At 41.9% G+C, this 19,582-nt stretch overlaps 1 protein-coding gene across 4 annotated transcripts in view; it reads right to left on the minus strand.

Annotated features, from left to right (window-relative positions):
* Positions 1 to 379: 379 nt before the first annotated feature.
* The window catches only part of LOC120533499 (NACHT, LRR and PYD domains-containing protein 3-like), a 33,304-nt gene continuing 14,101 nt past the window's right edge, over positions 380 to 19,582 (minus strand). For 3 of the 4 annotated variants that reach the window (XM_039760400.1, XM_039760397.1, XM_039760399.1), the window contains exons 6-14: positions 7,612 to 9,334; positions 5,301 to 5,474; positions 5,021 to 5,194; positions 4,578 to 4,751; positions 4,194 to 4,367; positions 3,770 to 3,943; positions 3,412 to 3,585; positions 2,615 to 2,788; positions 380 to 830 (exon numbers count right to left, since the gene is read on the minus strand). In XM_039760400.1, the coding sequence (XP_039616334.1) occupies positions 731 to 830; positions 2,615 to 2,788; positions 3,412 to 3,585; positions 3,770 to 3,943; positions 4,194 to 4,367; positions 4,578 to 4,751; positions 5,021 to 5,194; positions 5,301 to 5,474; positions 7,612 to 9,334 (3,041 nt within the window). In that variant the 3' untranslated portion in view covers positions 380 to 730. Of the gene's footprint in view, positions 831 to 1,260; positions 1,585 to 2,614; positions 2,789 to 3,411; positions 3,586 to 3,769; positions 3,944 to 4,193; positions 4,368 to 4,577; positions 4,752 to 5,020; positions 5,195 to 5,300; positions 5,475 to 7,611; positions 9,335 to 19,582 lie in introns of those variants that run through there. The other variant, XM_039760401.1, reaches the window with a different exon arrangement.

The following is a 19,582-nucleotide window of genomic DNA, read 5'->3' on the forward strand; positions in this document are numbered from 1 at the left end:
CAAGAATAGTGGTTTGTGTCAAAGGTCAACATGTGCACTCCTACAAGTACTAGGGAGTCCACATTAATGAGAGGCTGGACTGGACTCAGAACACAGAGGAACTATAAAGAAAGGGCAGGGTAGGATCTTTTTCCTTAGGTGACAGCACTACTTTAATAAGAGAAGTGATATCCTTCGCATCTTCAACAACTCTGTGATGGTCAGTGTGGTGTGCTGGGCTGGTAACATCATGTCAAGAGAGGACCACTGAATCAATAGGCTAATTAAAAGGGCAGACTCAGCTATAGGACACACTCTGGACCCATGGAGGTCATAGTGGAGGAGAGAATTTAAAGAAAACTTAGTGCCATGCTGCACATCCCCTCTCTGACACCAACACTGAAGACTTTCAGCCAACAAATTATTCAGCCAAAGTGTGTCATGAAATGCTGCGGGGGCTTCTTTATACCAACAGTGATATGCCTGAATAAGACCACTTGTGACTGGGACTGTCAAGTCAGAGGTTTTCTTCTTTTTAAATTTTCCTTGCTTTTTAGTCATTCTAGAGTGCGTTCAGACCATAGTGTGTGAGTATCTATCCATTAAAGTATTTATTCATTCAATTCCCTTAGGAACAAATCAAGTCAAAATTGAAAAAATAAAAGTTGGAGAAAGTCCAAAGCAAAACCTTCAGTAGAGGAAATGAGCTGACAAGGGGCGCCATCAATGTTTGGTCACAAATCTGCTCTTCTCATACACTGATGTCTATCTGCCGTCCTGATCTGATCAGCTCCTCCTGTAGTGACATCAGGTTTCTTTTCACATTCTCAGTGTTCTCTAAAGGGAACACCCTGTGGAGGAGACAGAGGTACGAGTTAACCCCACATCACTTCAATTTGATTTAATACCCTAGAAGTCTTTCCCTGACATGTCTTCCCCACAGTTCCACACTTTTTAACTGGATGTCAAACAGGGTCCTTGGATCAGCAAGTCTGAGCAGGGCGTCTGCAGAATCCTGCAGTTCATTAACTGTAACAGGTTTGAGTTTGTTAGTTCATGCATTTTTAGGTTCCATTTTTTTGTTACACTTTGCTGACACCAGGAGAAGCCTCTCTGATTTGTCTTGATTTAATTTTACACTAAAAGATGCTGAACCATCTCCTGACCAGTCTTCCTTTTCTTTGTTTGCTTCACTTGTCTCCATGTTCCTCTGACCTTGTGATGCTCCATTTATTTCTAAGCTTCTTTCCCCTCAATTCCCTTTATCCCTGTTGTCTGATTCTTCACTCCACCACTTGTGGTTGCTGTTGAGGTGTCATGTTTTCCTTCACTAGTTGAGCACTGAGCTCTCATCGCCTCAGCTCAGTTCACTGTCACTACTCTTCATCAGCCCTTCTTGCTGCCTTATGTTTCTGCTGTTGCTCCCGTTGTTTCTGTTAACCCCACCCCCCTTGACTTGCCTTTAGGACTGACAACTTGTCCAGTTGGTTTTTATCTTTGTCATCACCCAGCTGCTCTTTCAGTCCCACATATCCTCCTCTGTTTTCCCATTGTCTCTCTGGTCATTTCTGCTGCCCTGTCTGATTACAACTCTCCTTCTCATTACTGAAGATACCAAGAGAGAGGACAACAAGTTGTGGAAAGCATTAGGAGAGGATGTCTACTTAATAAAGAAACTAAACTGTGTGATGACAAATCAGAAAAATAAAACAGACAAGACACAGAGAACAAAAAGAGCCTCTGATGTTGAGGATGGGCCACCTGTCACCATGTTAGCTGTGCTGACCCTTCAGAATCTGACCTCAGTCTGGAGTGCACTGGAATGTGAACACTTTCACTGAGGTCACCAATCACCTTATCTGAGCCAATGCAGATCTGATCAATCTAATGTGAAGGAATCAGGAATAGCAACACTGAAAGTGACCAGCAGGGAGGACTGCCATCACAAAGTCAGGACATACAAGACCTCAACTACACACAGGAAAAATCGTATTATGAATGTGCTTCCACTTCCTCAGGTACTAGAAGGCAGCAAGTGTGGATGTGACGAGTACAACACTAATGTTAAAATGTTTCTGTGGCCTTCTAGCATCCTAGAAGTACCAACTCTCATCCATTTGCTAGAATTAAATTAATAAAACCAAAACACACACACACACACACTATGATTGTTTAAAAATTGACATCTACCTGCCATAAACCAACGACCATTGGATTACAAAGAAGCTCTCACATCACTATGAGCCACGAAGGAGAACTTCCCACTCTACAAATGGGACATCTTCTAAGCTGCACCAGCACACCTCGGTATGTGTGACATCAGGTTGACTCTCACTCAGCCTCCTTCTTCAATGCACACTCGAACTGGTGGCACACTTGCCACCTCCCTTCAGAAATTTAGACATGGCAATATTTGTCTCTGCTAAGGAAATGATTTTGTGGTGTCACCAGCTGAATGCAGACCATCAGTCACAAACCTGAGACCTTTGGATTACTAAGCAGTCATTTCATCGAGATGAGCAAAAGGTCAAGTGTCTCTCACTCACTGGTGAAAAGGCTCCTAATATGGTAGGCCACACTTCTACATGTGCAATGGCAGGCTCAGGCTGTTACACATACACAGGGTTTTACTCACCACAATTTCCGTAATTTGCAGTTTGTGCTCCTCAGCCCCTCACACAGCTCAGCCACTCCTGAATCTTCCAAGTGAATCTCAATCAGGCTCAGCTCGGTAAGTGGTGAATGCGGAGCAGAGAGAGCCGACGAGAGAGCGGAGCAACATCCAGAGGTGAGACCACATTTAGACAGGCTGTAAAGATAAAGAGAGATGAGGACAGAAGGTGAGTGACTGAGAGTGCCAGTGACAATTCTGATGTTGACGTTGTGACGTATGGAGCAGACACACTGCATTATGGGTTTCTAGACCGGGGTTAGCTTCAAAGAAAACACACCTTCAAACAAACCTGGTCAGAGAGATCCAGGATCAGCTGTGTGTTAGGTGTCTTAGCACTCAAGTCTCATATCTTCTTTACTAAAAGTCTTTAAAGTGCTCGTCTCGCTAACACAAACAGCCTTTACCCGGTTGTGGAGTTTCACCACGTCCTGCACAGGAGCACCGAAGAAGTCGCATTTCAGTTTTATTAATTTTAGGAAGACAGAAATTGAGTCAAGTTTGATTGAATATTTATTTTCTGCACTTTTGTCTTTTACGTTTTTCTTTACTCTTTACTAAAAGATTCCAAATCTTTGCCTAAAAGTTCAAGAATGAGCTGTGCATCCAAAAAATTATTTGTGTGATTCAGAATGTGACAATGTAACAATGAAAAATAGTAAGTCAGCTTGACTAATGTGATAAGTTAGGTGAGGTTGCTGTCTGGCCTAGCATAACTATGTGTAGTTTAAACTCTCACTTCTCAACTCTCTTCTTCTCACCTCAGTCTCTCTAATTTACAGTTTTCACTCCTCAGCCCCTCACACAGCTCAGTCACTCCGGAATCCCCTAGATTATTGCCCATCAGGTTCAGGTCAAGCAGTGGTGAATGTGGAGCAGAAAGAGCAGACGAGAGAGCTGAGCAACATCCGGAGATGAGATGACATGACCACAGACTGTGGAGATAAAGAGAGAGGAGGCGAGTGAGTGATAGTAATAATTCATCATATTAAAAATAAAACATCTGACAACTCAGGTGACCCTGCAGCCTGCCATGAAGTCAACACGATTAATATTGACATCTGTAAGGCTACTGGGATAAAATTCTTAATACCAACAAACACTCACTTTTCCACTCACCTCAGTTTCTCTAATTTACAGTTTTTGTTCTTCAGCCCCTCACACAGCTCAGTCACTCCTGAATCCCCCAGTTCATTCTGATTCAGTTCAAGTTCAGTCAGCTGTGAGTGTTCATCAGAGAGTGCCGAGGAGAGAGCTGAGCAACATCCAGAGGTGAGATGACATGACCACAGGCTGTAGTGAGAAAGAGAGAGGAGATTAACAGAGCTGAGTGACCGAATGTGAGTGATAGCAAAAATGCTGACATCTTCAGGTAGAAAACAACAAAAGTAACACTTGAAAACCTGATGGCTTCCTTGTCAGGAGTTTTCATTTAATTTTTAAACATGGTCCTTATTTCCATTTCTTTCATTTCATCATTCACAATCTGTGCAGTTGCTAGAATTCCAAAAATCCAACACACACATCTTTCTCATTTCCTCACCTCAGTTTCTCTAATTTGCAGTTTTCACTCCTCAGGCCCTCACACAGCTCAGTCATTCCTAAATCCCCCAGTTGATTGATACCCAGGTCCAGCTCAAACAGTGGTGAGTGTGGAGAAGAAAGAGCTGAGGATAGAGCTGAGCAGCATCTGGAGGTCAGAGAACATGACCACAGGCTGTAGAGATAAAGGGAGAGGAAGAGAAGACACAATGAATGGGAACAGTTCATCATGTTAGCAAGTCAACTAATCTCAGTAAATCTGACAACTCAGGTGACACTGCAGATTGGCATGAAGTCAACAACATTAATAATGACATTTATAAGGCTACTGGGATAAAATTCTTAATACCAGCACACACACTGACTCACTCCCTTTTTCACTCACTTAAGTTTCTTTATTTTACAGTTTTTGTTCTTCAGCCCCTCACACAACTCAGTCACTCCTGAATCCCCCAGTTCATTCTGATTCAGTTCCAGTTCAGTCAGCTGTGAGTGTTCATCAGAGAGAGCCGAGGAGAGAGCTGAGCAACATCCAGAGGTGAGATGACATGAGGCCAGGCTGTGGGGATAAAGAGAGAGGAGATTAACAGAAGCTGAGTGACCGAATGTGAGTGACAGCAAAAACTCTTACATCTTCAGGTAGAAAACAACAAAAGTAACACTTGGAAACCTGATGGCTCAGATGACACTGCAGCCTTGTCAGGAGTTTTCATTCAATTTTTAAACATGGTCCTTATTTCCATTTCTTTCATTTCATCACTCACAATCTGTGTAGTTGCTAGAATTCCAAAAATCCAACACACACACATATCTTTCTCATTTCCTCACCTCAGTTTTTCTAATTTACAGTGTTTGCTCCTCAGCCCCTCACACAACTCAATCGCTCCTGAATCCTTCAGTTCATTGTCTTTCACGTACAACTCAGTCAGTAGTGAGTGTGGAGCAGAGAGAGCTGAGGAGAGAGCTGAGCAACATCCAGAGGTGAGATGACATGACTCCAGGCTGTGGAGATAAAGAGAGAGGAAGAGAAGTCAATGTGACTGAATGTTGGTGAATAGTTTATTACATTTATAAAATCAACACACACACACACTCCTTGTCTCCTCACCTCACTTTCTTTAATTTACAGTTTGGGTCCCTCAGGTCCTTACACAGCTCAGACACCCCTGAATCCCCCAGGTCGTTTCCACTCAGGTCCAGCTCAGTCAGTCGTGAGTGTCCAGCAGTAAGAACTGAGGAGAGAGTTGTGCAACATTCAGTGGTGAGATGACATGACATCAGGCTGTGGAGATGAAGAGAAAGGACATGAAGACATTGAGAGATAAAGACAGAGAGACAGAGTCGCTTTTAACAATTTATTTTCATTTTCAGACCCGAAGACACTAAATTTGTCTCTGTTGTCAACATTTCCTCACATGACAAGTGCCACGTTACACATCTGTCCCAGTGAAGCTGCTATATTCCCATTATACAGTAAGTCCAGCATCGTGTCATCTACTGCAGGGGCTCTCAGCTGTATTCTTTTTTTTGTTTTTTGACAAAATGAAAAAGGAATACAGTAAATGGAAACCAACAACAATAACTGATTTTTGATTATGTAAGAACAAAACTAAACTCCCACACACACACACCGCACCCCACCTGAGGCAGATAATTAAACCGAGACACAATAGGAGAAAAAAAAATAGAAGGTAAAGTGATATTTGTCAGATTTTGCTTAATGACCCTCCTTTTTCTTTTAATAAAATACCCTTGGAGTTCAGTCAGTATAACAGCCCCATACAAAAATATTTCCTATCCTGTGGTAAGGGTCCAAATACTGTATACAAGATAAAGCAGAGCTGAGGGTACAGCCCACAGCAACAGCCCCCCTTTATTTATAAAGTGTGCCACTGTTATGTTTCTCTAATACAGTAAACACCTCGGGTAACAAAGTAGATATATTCCAGGATTTTACTTCATTAGAAAAATCTTTATTTCTGGATGAATATTTAACATAGAAGGCCCATAGATATGTATTGTAATGAGCCAGGTGGTCATATGGCTTGTGCCGTCTGCTGTCTCCTTCCTTTGCTGCACTCTGTTACTGCCATGCATGCCCACTGACATCTCCTACACATCGCCACGTGTTTTCATCTGCATCATTCACTGCATCAACATTCACACTGTCAGCTCCACATCACACGTCACTGGGGCTCAGAGGTGACACCATCTGCTTTACTGTCCTCAATTCTGTAAGACAATCCATCCCTGGATCTTTCAGTATATGCACTGGTGGCCATACAGACAGACTAATGGACATTAGCATCTGTGATGTACTTGCCAGTCCATTCTCCCCAAATGTGACGTCTCCTCCATGATCTACATGGACCCTTCAATTACCAGCTCTTAACCACAATAATTCTGCTACGTGTTGCCCCCCCAACTCTACTGTTTTAAATCCACATTTCAGTTTACAAAGATATTGCTTTACATTTTCATGACAAACTAGGCATATTATATCTATCACTTTTTTAAAAAAATATGCACATAAATATACAGTACACTTGAAATAGCTGAGCACTCACGTATAATAACTTTGCATTCTATAGCACACACCATGTCAGTGACAGAAGACGACTGTTCTGTGAGGAGCACAGGCACAATGGCAGCACTCTGGCACACTGGCATGTGAACTATTGAATGAGCCAAGGCATGTTTCATATCGACTTCATTAAAAAAGAGTTTCAATCTCAGAAGAACTGTTAGCCGGAGGTGTTTCTGTTCCTCTGTTTCCAATAAAAACACTGAATTTTGATAATGATGTTTCAATGTCTAGTTACACACCGGTTTCTGTTTACTGATGACCACACACAGGTTGTGTCCTTGTCACTTGTCACTGCTCTACAGACATTGGGGTGTTTTTGATCTTTATCATTCTCTATGTTAAAAGAAGTGTCCTGTTATAGTTTCTTTGGACAAAACTGAACATTTAACAAAAATGTATTACTTATTTATTGTGGCTGTTACAGTCACTTGTTCCCACAGATATTAAAAAATGTTTTAAAATTAATCCACCACATAAATTGCAAAAAAAAAAAAGATTTAAATTGTACATACTTGTCGAATAATGATATCAAAATTAATTTTGTAAAACTCATTTAGAAAGTTACAATTGACTTCCAACATGGCTGGCTGTTAATTTCTACGTTGAAAGAATCTTAAATACAAGCCAAGCATAAAATATTATTTGTGTTGAGATTTCTGTTGTTATTTAGCTGCTTTGTTGGCTTTTAGGTGACACTGTGACACACAGCAGTGTATGTTCTGACGTGGACCCTCATCTATTTGTAGACCTGATACCCCCTGATGGACACACTAATGTCACCCTCAGTGTCCACAGACAGTGAAACTAAACTCATGAAGGTTGTATTACTCACTTGACACGTCTGCAGCAGATGAGCCCCGGCGCCAGTCTCATGATGCACTCTGGAGTAAGGTGTGTGTATGTCAGGTTGAGCTCCTCAAGTTCTCCACAGGAGCTGATGACAGAGCCCAGCACAGCACAGTCCAGAGGAGATAAAGTCATCTTACTAAAGTCCATTTTTAAATCCTTCCCAATGGCATCTGTGATTAATGTCTTATTCTGAGTCTCAAAGAGCCACTGACACACTCGCAGAGCTTCACTTTTATCTCGTTCCCGTAGTGCCTGTTCAGCTTTCTTTTTCACCCACTCCAGTATCTGCTTTGCTGTTTTCTTCTCAAACTTCCCCAGGACTCCCCCCAGTGTTTTAAACACAGAATCCCTGGCCAGTCCTGCTAAAAATTGAGTAAGAATCTCAAACCGGCCATCTTTACATGACTCCAGCTTCTCAAGCAGCTCCTCCACACCCCCTGATGGATCGAGGTAGAAGGAGCAGGCAGCAATGAACTCCTGTAGGGTGAGGTGGTAGAATGTGTATGTCGTGTGCTCCAGAGTGCTTTCACTCTGAAGGATTTCTTTGAGGAAACCTGAGAGGAATGGAGAGGACAGAACTGGCTGGAGACCAAAGGTGGACATCTCAAACTTGTCATAAAACACAAGAGTTCTGTTCACCACCCCATAATAAGCCATCTTTCCTAGTTTGACCAGAATCTCTCGCTGGTCTTTGTCTTCTCGCTTGTGATTGGTGAGGATGTTGTGAAGGAACATCACAAAGAGCTCAGTGACAGTTCTGGGGGCAGCTCCTTGCTCTTCTTCAGGTGTCATGAAGTGGCTCTTCAGCACAGAGCAGATAATCCAGCAGTACGAGGGGTTGAAACACATGGTGTACAGGATGGCGTTCTCCTCCACATACTGAAAAGCCTCAGAGCCCTGATCAGCATCACCAAAGAACTTCTTAAAGTACATCAGCCTTTGTTCAGGGAAGAACCCCAGGATCTCTGCAAATCGATCAACTCTCTCCATGTCCAGGGACTCCAGGGCTGTTGGTCTGGTTGTTATCAGGACTGTACAGCCCTTCAGTAATGTCCTTCTGACCAGGCTGGAGACCAAAATGTGGACAGGAAAGAAGTCATCTGGGTTTGAGCAGAGCTGCCTTTGTGTGAAGTCCAGTTTGTGTTTGTACTCATCCAGACCATCAAATATAAAGAGGAGAGATTCAGGTTTCTGTTCAGGTTTCTGCAGGAGTTCCTTCAGTCTCAGGTCATTGAGATATTTATAGTGGCTTTCAATCAGCTTAGTCAGAGACATCTGTGGCTGTAGGTTGAGCTCCCTGAATTTAAACAGGAGCACAAATGCAAATCTCTGATACTGAGTGCCTCTGGCCCAGTCAAACATAATCTTCTGGACCATGGTGGTCTTCCCAATTCCAGCCACCCCACTGACCACTACAATGTGAGGGGCAGTCTCACTTCCAGGACTCCTACTAAAAAGCTGCTCAGTCCAGATTCGCTCACATTTCTCTTTTGTCCGCTCCTCTATTAGCTTTGCATGAGTTCTCCCCATCTTCACAAGTTCATGGTGTCTCTCACTGTAAGATCTTTTGAACTGTTTGATGACCATCAGCTCTGTGTATCGAGTCTCAAAGCCCACAGACCTGGTACGTGGATCACCAGGAGATGCCTGATCCTCCAAAGTTCTTGTAGATTCAAACACACCATCTCTGTGTGTCTCATGGAGGCCTGAAAGTGATAAAGAGAACTTTTGAAAAAAAAAATAATAATAATAATAGTGGAACGTCCTGGATGTTGACTTTGATGAGGCCTGCTTCCAAGGTGTCTACATGTGCGGAAGAGGCCAACTCATCCAACACCTTGCAGTTAGGGTCACTGAACGTATGGAGGAGGTGGCTAACCTGTGTTGGAGTAGGAAACTGTCAGATCTTGCCCACGTGTCTTTTACGGGGATAATGTGCACTAGGGAGAAGATTTCAAGCAGATAGGTAGAAACAGGTATTTCATGACTAGAACACTAAAGGCTACAGGTGCACATTGTGCAAGTGCCGAAACTCAGAGCTTTTAAGTGGCCAAACAATTTCAGGATCTTGTGGGGCCTAACGGTGACTCTGACAACTCTGAGGTGGTAGGTAGGGTGGAGGAGCCCCAATGGGTCCCCTGAAAATCAGTCCAGCAGAAGGAGAAAAATAATGATAGTGCAGGACTTGATTACTAAAGGAATTGAGATTTGCGTTTGTCTTATTGTGTGGTTAGACTCTTGTAAGGTGTGCTGCCTACCTGATGGACATTAGGGACACCTCCTTGGAAGGATGAACAGGCTCATGGCCAGAGTAGGTGAAAATTTAGTTCTCAATTGTCATTTTGGAACAGAAGACCAATGTATGGGCAGACTTCCAGTTCAACAATCCAAGATTTAAGTGCCAGGTTAAGGAGCAGAACTGACAATGTGGTGTTCTCCTAAGTTCTGACTGTGCCACACTCAGTTCAGGTATGGCTGAGGAGATTGAAAGACTTAATGCATGGCTCATATCTTGGGGTTGGATTGATGTCCATAGGTTTACGGGGCATTGGGATGCCTTTATGAGTTGCATTTGAACCAGAGGGACACCAATGTATGGATGGGAGGAGTGGGCATAACTAAAAGGTTGGGGGTTAGGAAGGTTAAGACAAGCCAAGTTTAGAACTTCATATAAATGGATGAACAATAGTGTAATAACAAATACAAAACATAATTAAGATTTTTTTTGCTCAAAAATAAAGCATCAAAGGTAATTGAGTAATATATTGAAATTACTGGCCTTAAATAAAAAAACAAGTAAACTGTACGAGTAGTCCTGTGTAACTGAACACGCAGCAGATTGTTTTTGGCACATTTCACTTTGTAGAGATAAAATACATTTCCCATTTTTGCCCAACCGCTCTACATTCAATATCCCATAATGAAAAAGTGAAAACATATTATCAGAAAAGTTTGCAGGTTTATTAAAAATCAAATACTAACATCTCTCATTCCTACTATTATTCAGGCTCTTAACTCATTGCTATTAAGAAGCCCTTCTGGCAGCATTTCCAACTTCAAGTCTTCTTTGTTAAGTCTCTTCAGGCTTTGCACATCTGGATTTGGACAGTTTATCCCATTTTTCATGGCAGATCCTCTCAAGCTCCATTAGATTGAATGGGAAGTGTCTGTGAAATTACATCTTCAGGTCTCTCCACACATTTTGTAAGGGATTCAAGTCTGGGCTTTGGCCGAACCATTCAAGGACTTGTCCAGAAGCTACTCCATTGTTGTCTTGGCTGTATGCTTCTGGCCACTGAACAGTTGACCCAGTCTGAAGTGGCATGCACATTGAAGCAGGTTTTCTTCATGGGCCTCTTTGAATTTATCCCCACAATTCTGACCAGTCTCCCTGTTCCTGCACCTCCATAGGAAGATGCTGTCACCACCAAGCTTCGCTGATGATGGCATTAGGCAGCTGATGAGCACTGTCTTGACTTTACCAGACTTGGAATTCTTCCCAAAGGGTTCAGTTTTTGACTCATCAGACAAGAGAATTTTTTTCCTCATGCTCTCATGTTTCTTTATACTCTTGTATGCCTTTTATTCAAAAGGGGCTTCCATCTAGCCACTGTATCATAAACGCCTGACTTATGGAATGGGGGTGAGATTTCCATCCTCCTGAGATGTTCTTCCATCTCATCAGAGGACTCCTGAAGCTCCAAGGGTGATCATTGCGTTCTTGGTCACCTCACAGACCAAGATCCTTCTTGCTAAGTTACCCAGTCTAGCTGGATGGACAACTCTGGGAGGAGTCCTAGTGTTTCCAAACTTCTTTCACAATTATTGTGTCCACTTTGCTTGTAGGAACACCCAAGATAATAGAAAAGGTTTTATTTCTTTGTTTTAATTTATGCAAAACCACAATGTGATCTAAGAGATTTCCTTGGACTTCATGGTTTTGTTTTGGTCCTGACATGCAGTGTGAATTGTAGGACCTTCTTTACACAGGTACACATGTGCCTTTCCAAAGGATGTCCAATCAATTCAGTTGGCTGCAGGTGGACTGAATCAGGTTCTCAACACATTTCAAGGAGAATTAAGGCAAACAGGATACACCAGAACATACATTGGATTGTCACAGAAAAAGTTCTGAATAATTCTAGGAATGAGAGATTTCAGTGTTTGATTTTTCACAAATTTGGACACCTTTTTGAAAATATTTGGCCACTTTTTGGATTTGTTTAGTGGAGTTTGATGGGAAAAAATAGAACATGTCTTCATTTAAATGTAAATCTACAACATAACAAAGTGTGCAGAAAGTGAAGGGGTCAAAATACATCCTAAAAGTGCTGTATTTATAATATTATAGCAGTAACAGAAACCGTGCTAAATAAAAGTGGTGGGATGGAGTAGAACATAGATGAGTACACGTTATTGAGGAAGGATGGGCAAATTTAAAGGGTGGGGGAGTCGCCATGCATGCAAAACTTGATTTGAATGCAAAGATTCTTCAGTTAGATGGTGAGCCACAACTTAGTGAGGATGTTTGGTGTGGCGAGACAGCATTAGGGATCAAGGCCCCATATTTGGAGTGGGTTGCAGACCCAATAATTCCAACCGTAGTTTCAATTTATATCCTTTGATAATATTAAAAAGACAAGGTTAGAGGGGGATTTTATAGTCAAGGAGGATTTTAATTACATGAACTTTCAGCAAGCAAACCTGATAAATAATGGAGTACAAGAACAGGAGTTTTTTTTAACTTAATGAGTGACTGTTTAGAACTCAGCATGTTAAATCACCAACATGGTAGGAAGCCTGTTTGCATTTAGTATTTTCTAATAATCAGGATGGAATTGAATGGACAGATGTGATTGAACCACTTTGGTCAAATGACCCCAATGTAATACAATTCACATTACTTTGGCAAATGAGAAACATTTTGAAAAGATAAATTTGAATAGATTAAGTGAAATGAAAACTTTAAAGATGTAGGGCAACTTTAAAAAGGTTTTACGCACAATGCAGGACAAATTTATCCTGAAATTTAAAAGCAGTCAGAAATTAAGGAAAACACCATGGTAGATAAATAAGAACCTGAGCAAGAACTTCTAAAGAAAAACACAATCCTATAAGACCTATGAGGCAAACAATTCCAGTACTAACTGTAAGGTGCATGAGCAATGTTTAAAAAGAACATCAGGGAAGATAAAGGGCAGATAGAAAGAATTAAGAAAAAAGAGAAAGACGAGCCAAAGAGACTCCTTAGTATTTTAGTAGTAAGAGAACAGTCAAGGAGGAGGTGAAGGGTATCAGGAATTGTAACGGTGAATTAAATTGCCATTTTCTGGAAGTATTCACACGTGAGGAAGTAGATAACAGCCAGCAGTAACAGGGACTATTATGGAGAGTGTGAGGGAGATGGAAATTGTAGAGGGAGAAGTGGTGCTCAGATTAAAACGGCTGAATTCAAACAAATCACTAGGACCAAATAATAATTATTTAACCCTTTAAACCTAGTAGGCTATTTCTTGGGCCACACCATAGCAGTAGATATCTGAAAGGACAGCCTAACAACCCACCTACTTATCATCACATCCCTGCTGGCCTGATTAACGGTCTAAGCATATCTGTTATGTTATGTTACTGTTACACTACTCAACTTTTTAAATCTTGCAGTCGGCTGCTGTACAAACGTATCCCTGAAAGGCCGTTACATCTTTCTGTTATCATAACCTGACTGGCTGGAATACAGTCCTTCATTATAACAGACTATGCACATAATATACCGCTGTCTAGTTCCGCTGTTATGCTACTTACACAAGTAATGCTACTGTTTTGTCAGTTTTCATTTTATTTTTTGTATGTTTCAAGGAAAAAAACGGAAAGGATTTTGGATGTACTTTAGCATGGAAACAACTCAAAACTACAGATGTAAAGTCAGCATAAAGAAGTAAGAGCATGCAAAGAATGCTTTTGCTTTTCTGCTCCACAAAAGATTTCTTTCCTAGCTGAGCTCTCCTTAGGACATCTGCATTACGGTGTAACAGGCATAGCGCCCCAGTCAAACTCACCACCTGCCACTGTTTCCACAGTGGTTTGCATCCCACCTAAGGAAGTTTGAGCGTATAATACCAGAAGGGACACGGAAGGAAGGGGACACACGAGACTATTGACTGCAAAGTGATAAAAAATCGTATGAAGTGTTCTTGTGCATTGCTTCTGGAACTAAAAACTGTTTTGAAGCATAAAACTGCAGTTTTGGCGTTACGTTCTTATAATGGGTGATAGAAAATGCTGAAAACTGTGAAAGTCATACAGCTTGTTCTATAGTATCAAGCTGTTGTTGCTTATCATCATATCATTAGATAATCTTCTTCTTCTTCTTCTTTCGGCTGCTCCATTTAGGGGTTGTCAGAGCAGATCATCTTCTTCCATATCTTTCTGTTCTCTACATCTTGTTCTGTTACACCCATCACCTGCATGTCCTCTCTCACCACATCCATAAACCTTCTCTTGGGCCTTCCTCTTCTCCTCTTCTCTAGCAGCTCTATCCTTAACATCCTTCTCCCAATATACCCAGCATTCCTCCTTTGCACATGTCCACACTAACGCAATCTCACCTCTCTGACTTTGTCTCTCACTCGTCCAACTTCAGCTGACCCTTGAATGTCCTCATTTCTAATCCTGTCCATCCTCGTCACACCCAATGCAAATCTTAGCATCCCTAACTCTGCCACCTCCAGCTCTGTCTCCTGCTTTCTGGTCAGTGCCACCGTCTTCAACCCGTATAACATAGCTGGTCTCACTACCGTCCTGTAGACCAGTGTTTTCCAAACTCGGTCCTGGGGACCCCCTGTGGCTGCAGGGTTTTGTTCCAACCAGCTTCTGTTTTTAATTGATCTCCTGGGCTAATTAAGTGAGCTGTTATTTCCTAAGTTCTGTGTTTATGGAACAATATAGAAATTAGAAAAGCAAGTTTGCTAAAAAAAATATTAAAATGTACCAAGCAGTTATATTGGAATAATGTATTTTTTTCTTTTTAACTGTATTTCCATTTTGATTTTCATTCTACTTTTCAAGGTGTTCTAATTATTTAATTAATCCATTATTTACTAATTAGTGGGTCTGACGCTAAAGTAGTTGCAGCCTTTGATTGTTGAGTGTTGTTTGCCACCATGTCTACTCTGCTCATTTTAAATTGTCATTAATAAGATACAATGAAGGGGAAAAACTGCACAGAGAAAGGGCGAAATATAATGAAATCAACGAAAAAGAGTTAAGCATTTAAATGTATAGCAAACTCAGAAATATTTCTAAATGTCTTATGAATGTAAAAATCATTCTACTATGCTTTTCAGAATGTCGAATAAAGGAGAAAAAAAATTACCGGCTAATTAAATGAGATGAGTGCTATCAGGTGTTGTCACTGATTAGGAAGCGGGTTGGAACAAAAACCTGCAGTTACAGTTCACAGGACCGAGTTTGGGAAACACTGCTGTTGAACTTCCCTTTCACTCTTGCCGATACCCGTCTGTCACAAATCACTCCTGACACTCTTCTCCACCCACTCCACCCTGCCTGCACTCTCTTTTTCACTTCTCTTCCACAAGCCCCATTACTCTGTACTGTTGATCCCAAGTATTTAAACTCGTCCATCTTCGCTAATGCTATTCCCTGCATCCTCACCATTCCACTGACCTCCCTCTCATTCACACACATGTATTCTGTTTTGTTCCTACTGACCTTCATTCCTCTCCTCTCTAGAGCATATCTCTACCTCTCCTGGGTCTCCTCAACCTGCTCCCTACTATTGCTACAGATCACAATGTCATCAGCAAACATCACAGGCCACGGGGATTCCTGTCTAATCTCATCTGTCAACCTGTTCATCACCATTGCAAATAAGAAAGGGCTCAGAGGCGATACCTGATGTAATCCCACCTCTGTCACTCCTACCGCAGACCTCATCACTGTCACACTTCCCTCGTACATATCCTGTACAACTCTTATGTACTTCTCTGCCACTCCTGACTTCCTCATATAATACCACAACTCCTCTCTTGTCACCCTTTCATATGCTTTCTCCAGGTCCACAATGACGCAATGCAACTCCTTCTGGCCTTCTCTATACTTCTCCATCAACATCCTCAGAGCAAACATCACATCTGTGGTGCTCTTTCTTGGCATGAAACCATCCTGCTGCTCACTAATCACCACCTCACTTCTTAACCTAGCTTCCACTACTCTTTCCCATTACGTCATGCTGTAGCTCATCAATTTTATTCCCCTGTAGTTACTGCAGTCCTGCACATCCCCTTTATTCTTAAATATTGGCACCAGTACACTTCTACTCCACTCCTCTCACTTTCCAAGATTCCTTTAAACAACCTTGTTAAAAACTCCACTGCCATCTCTCCTAAACACTTCCATGCTTCCACAGCTATGTCATCTGGACCATCAGACTTTCCTTTTTTGATCCTCTTCATAGCTGTCCTTACTTCCTCCTTGCTAATCCGTTGCACTTCCTGATTCACTATCTCCACATCATCCAACCTTCTCTCTTTTTTCTCTTCATTCATCAGCCTCTCAAAGTACTCTTTGCATCTGCTCAACACACTCTCCTCACTTGTGAGTATGTTTCCATCTTTATCCTTTATCACCCTAACCTGCTGTACATCTTTCCCAGCTCTGCCCCTCTCTCTAGCCCACCGGTCCTTTTCTCCCTCCTTAGTGTCCATCCTCTCATACAACTCATCATACGCCTTTTCTTAAGCCTTCGCCACCTCTCTCTTCATCTTGCACCTTATCTCTTTGTACTCTTGTCTACTTTCTGCATCTCTCTGACTATCCCACTTCTTCCACGCCATCCTCTTCCTCTGTATACTCTCCTGTACTTCCCCGTTCCAACACCAGGTTTCCTTTTCCTCGTTCCGCTATCCAGATGTCACGCCAGGCACCCTTCTTGCTGTCACCCTTACTACATCTGCTGTAGTTTCCCAGCTGTCTGGTAACTCTTCACTGCCACCCAGTACCTGCCTGTCTCGCCTGCCCCCTAAACTCAACCTTGCAGTCTTCCTTTTTCAACTTCCACCATTTGATCCTTGGCTCTGTCCTCACTCTCATCTGCTTCTAGATCTCCAACATCATCCTACAAAACATCATTCTATGCTGTCTAACTACACTTTCCCCTGCCACCACTTTGCAGTCTTCAGTGTTCTTTAGATCAGCTCTTCTGCATAGGATGTAATCTACTTGTGTGCATCTTCCATCACTCTTGTACGTAACCCTATGTTCCTCCCTCTTCTTAAAATATGTATTCACTGCAGCCATGTCCATCCTTTTGGCAAAATCCACTATCCTCTGACCATCTTCATTCCTCTCCTTGATACCATACCTACCCATCACCTCCTCGTCTTCACTGTTCCCTTCACCAACATGTCCATTGAAATTCACTCCAAACACCACTTTCTGTCCCTTGGGTACTTTGTTCATCACTTCATCCAACTCACTCCAAAAATCTTCTTTCTCATCCATCACACACCAAACTTGCGGGGCATATGCACTAATAACATTCATCATCACACCTCCAATTTTCAGCTTCATAATCATTACTCTGCCTGACACTCTTTTCACCTCCAAAACACTCCTGACATGCTGTTCCTTCAGAATAACTTCTACTCCATTTCTCTCCTATCCACACAATGATAGAACAATTTGAATTCACCTCCGATCCTTCGGCTTTACTCCCCTTCCATTTAGTCTCTTGCACACACAATATATCAACCTTCCTTCTCTCCATCATATCAACTAACTCTCTCCCCTTACCAGTCATACTGCCAACATTCAAAGTTCCTAACTTCAATTCCACTTTCTTTACCTTCCTCCTCTCCTTTTAACTCCAGATGCATCTCCCCCTTTTCTTCTCCGGCCAAGTAATATCATTAGATAATAAACTTTTCTATTTATAAATCAAAATATTTGGTTTTCAAAATAGTTGAAAATTGCTGGGGAGGCTAGGATTATAGTGTCATGGTGCTGGAGAGAACAGGTTTCCAAAGGTTAAAAAGAGCATCACCACAATACTGTCTCCTGAGGTACACCACTGTCAACATGATCTAATTCTGATAAGGTTCCTCTCCCCATGTCCCTTTTCCTCTTATGTTTAAATCAATTTTATACTCAACTACAGACTTCTTTAACACCTTTCTAGTCCTCTGCTTTTGTTGCTTCCTCATACAACTTCACTTTACTAGTGAGACACGATCTCCTCATCTAAACCCACGCTGACTGTTTACTGGCAATTTATGCTAAATCTACTGGCCAGATGGAGTCAGCCCCAAGGTGCTCTAAACATGTTCTAATCAGCTTCGTGGGGTCCTCCAGCACCATTTCCCTGAGTTTGCAAATGGTTCTCCAGCTGTAAGAAAAAATCCTATGCTGTCCTAGTGCCAAACAATAATTCCTGTGATTCCAAGAACTTCAGAATAGTTGCTCTTAGCTTCATCCATCAAGAAGGTAGGTCCTAAAACAGCAGTGACCCCTGGTTTCACAACATCTTGATGCTCTGTATTTTGCCTATCAGGCACGTATAAGTGTGGAGGATGATGTGATCTACACAAAGCCTACTCTCACTTGGACAAAACTGGTTCCACTCATCAGGGCAATGTTGTTTGATTTTTCCAGTACCTTTAACAACATTCTGCCTTATCTTATCTGCCTGAAGCTCGAAATCAAAAAGACAAAAGAGTTGTTGGTGGTGGACATCAGACATGGCAACAACCGTCTGAAACCAGTCACCACTCAGGGGGAGGACATGGAGGTGCTTCAGAGGTACACAATGGCAGTTTGTAATGAAGGGTGCTGGTATGCCAGTACCCATACTAAATATTCAAATATTTAAAAAAATCTATTTAATTAGGTAATGTGAAATTATCATGAAATAAATTTGTTCATTTGCACAATTTGCTAGGGGTCAACAAATGTCAACGTCCATTAAAAACTGGACCCGATTTGTATTTGTTTCATTTCTGTGTGTGTATACCTACAGTATATTTCTAGAGTGAAGGGTGCCGGCCAAATGACAGTCTATGTAAGTCCTTGATATTTTGGCAAGCAGATGACCTGAGGTCGCCCTATAATTGGCTGTTTTTCTCTGTGTCACAGACACTCCCACATTTATTGGCAGCAAATTAGCATTGTTTTATGTTTTTTTAATCTAATGTGATTGGACAATCATCAACGTGCTATTTCATGTTCACGTCAATGGATCACAGTTCACACCCACCATTAATGTAACTACAGATGAGCGAGAGCAACTTTTGATAGATGGTAACTTCAAGTGAAACTTCAGAAATCAAAGAAAATCAGCTTATTTCTTTAATGAAACACCCCTTCACAAATCGTTCACTTGAGGAAAAAGAAGATAAAGGAGCTTGGAATCGCAGCAGCAGGCAAGTGATTGAGGAGGACCTTACACATGGACTTCTTCTTGCTCTTGTTATGGCAAACCGAATTGGCTAACTGGAGAAAGTAATGCCTTTTCTGCTTTCCCTGTTTGCTGTTTCAAAGTGTTGGTACCAAAGCATTGTGGACAACAACAGGGGTACGAGACCTAAACATTTTTCTGAGGTTAGAGCATCTAGACCAGTGATTTTCAACCAGCGTGCCACGGCAAAGTGGTGCACCATGATAGACACCCAGGTGTGACATGGAAATAATAGTGTAGCGCACTTTGGTCTGAACCTAATGGGGACAAACTCTGCAATCTGGTCGAGACCTGTCTGAGGAGGACAGGACTTCCTGGAGAAACTGGCATAAAAACAGCCCAGTAATCGCCCTGTTAGACCACTTCAGACATGTCTTCTGGCTGCTAGAGTCCATCTGCCCTGGATACATGGTTGCTAATGAGCCTCACAAGGCTGGTGGATAGTGAGCATATAAGATGAGTGGGCAAAGGGGCAAATCAAAGT

Source organism: Polypterus senegalus, chromosome 8 (genome assembly GCF_016835505.1).
Source record: "Polypterus senegalus isolate Bchr_013 chromosome 8, ASM1683550v1, whole genome shotgun sequence".
Taxonomy (NCBI): Eukaryota; Metazoa; Chordata; class Cladistia; order Polypteriformes; family Polypteridae; genus Polypterus; species Polypterus senegalus.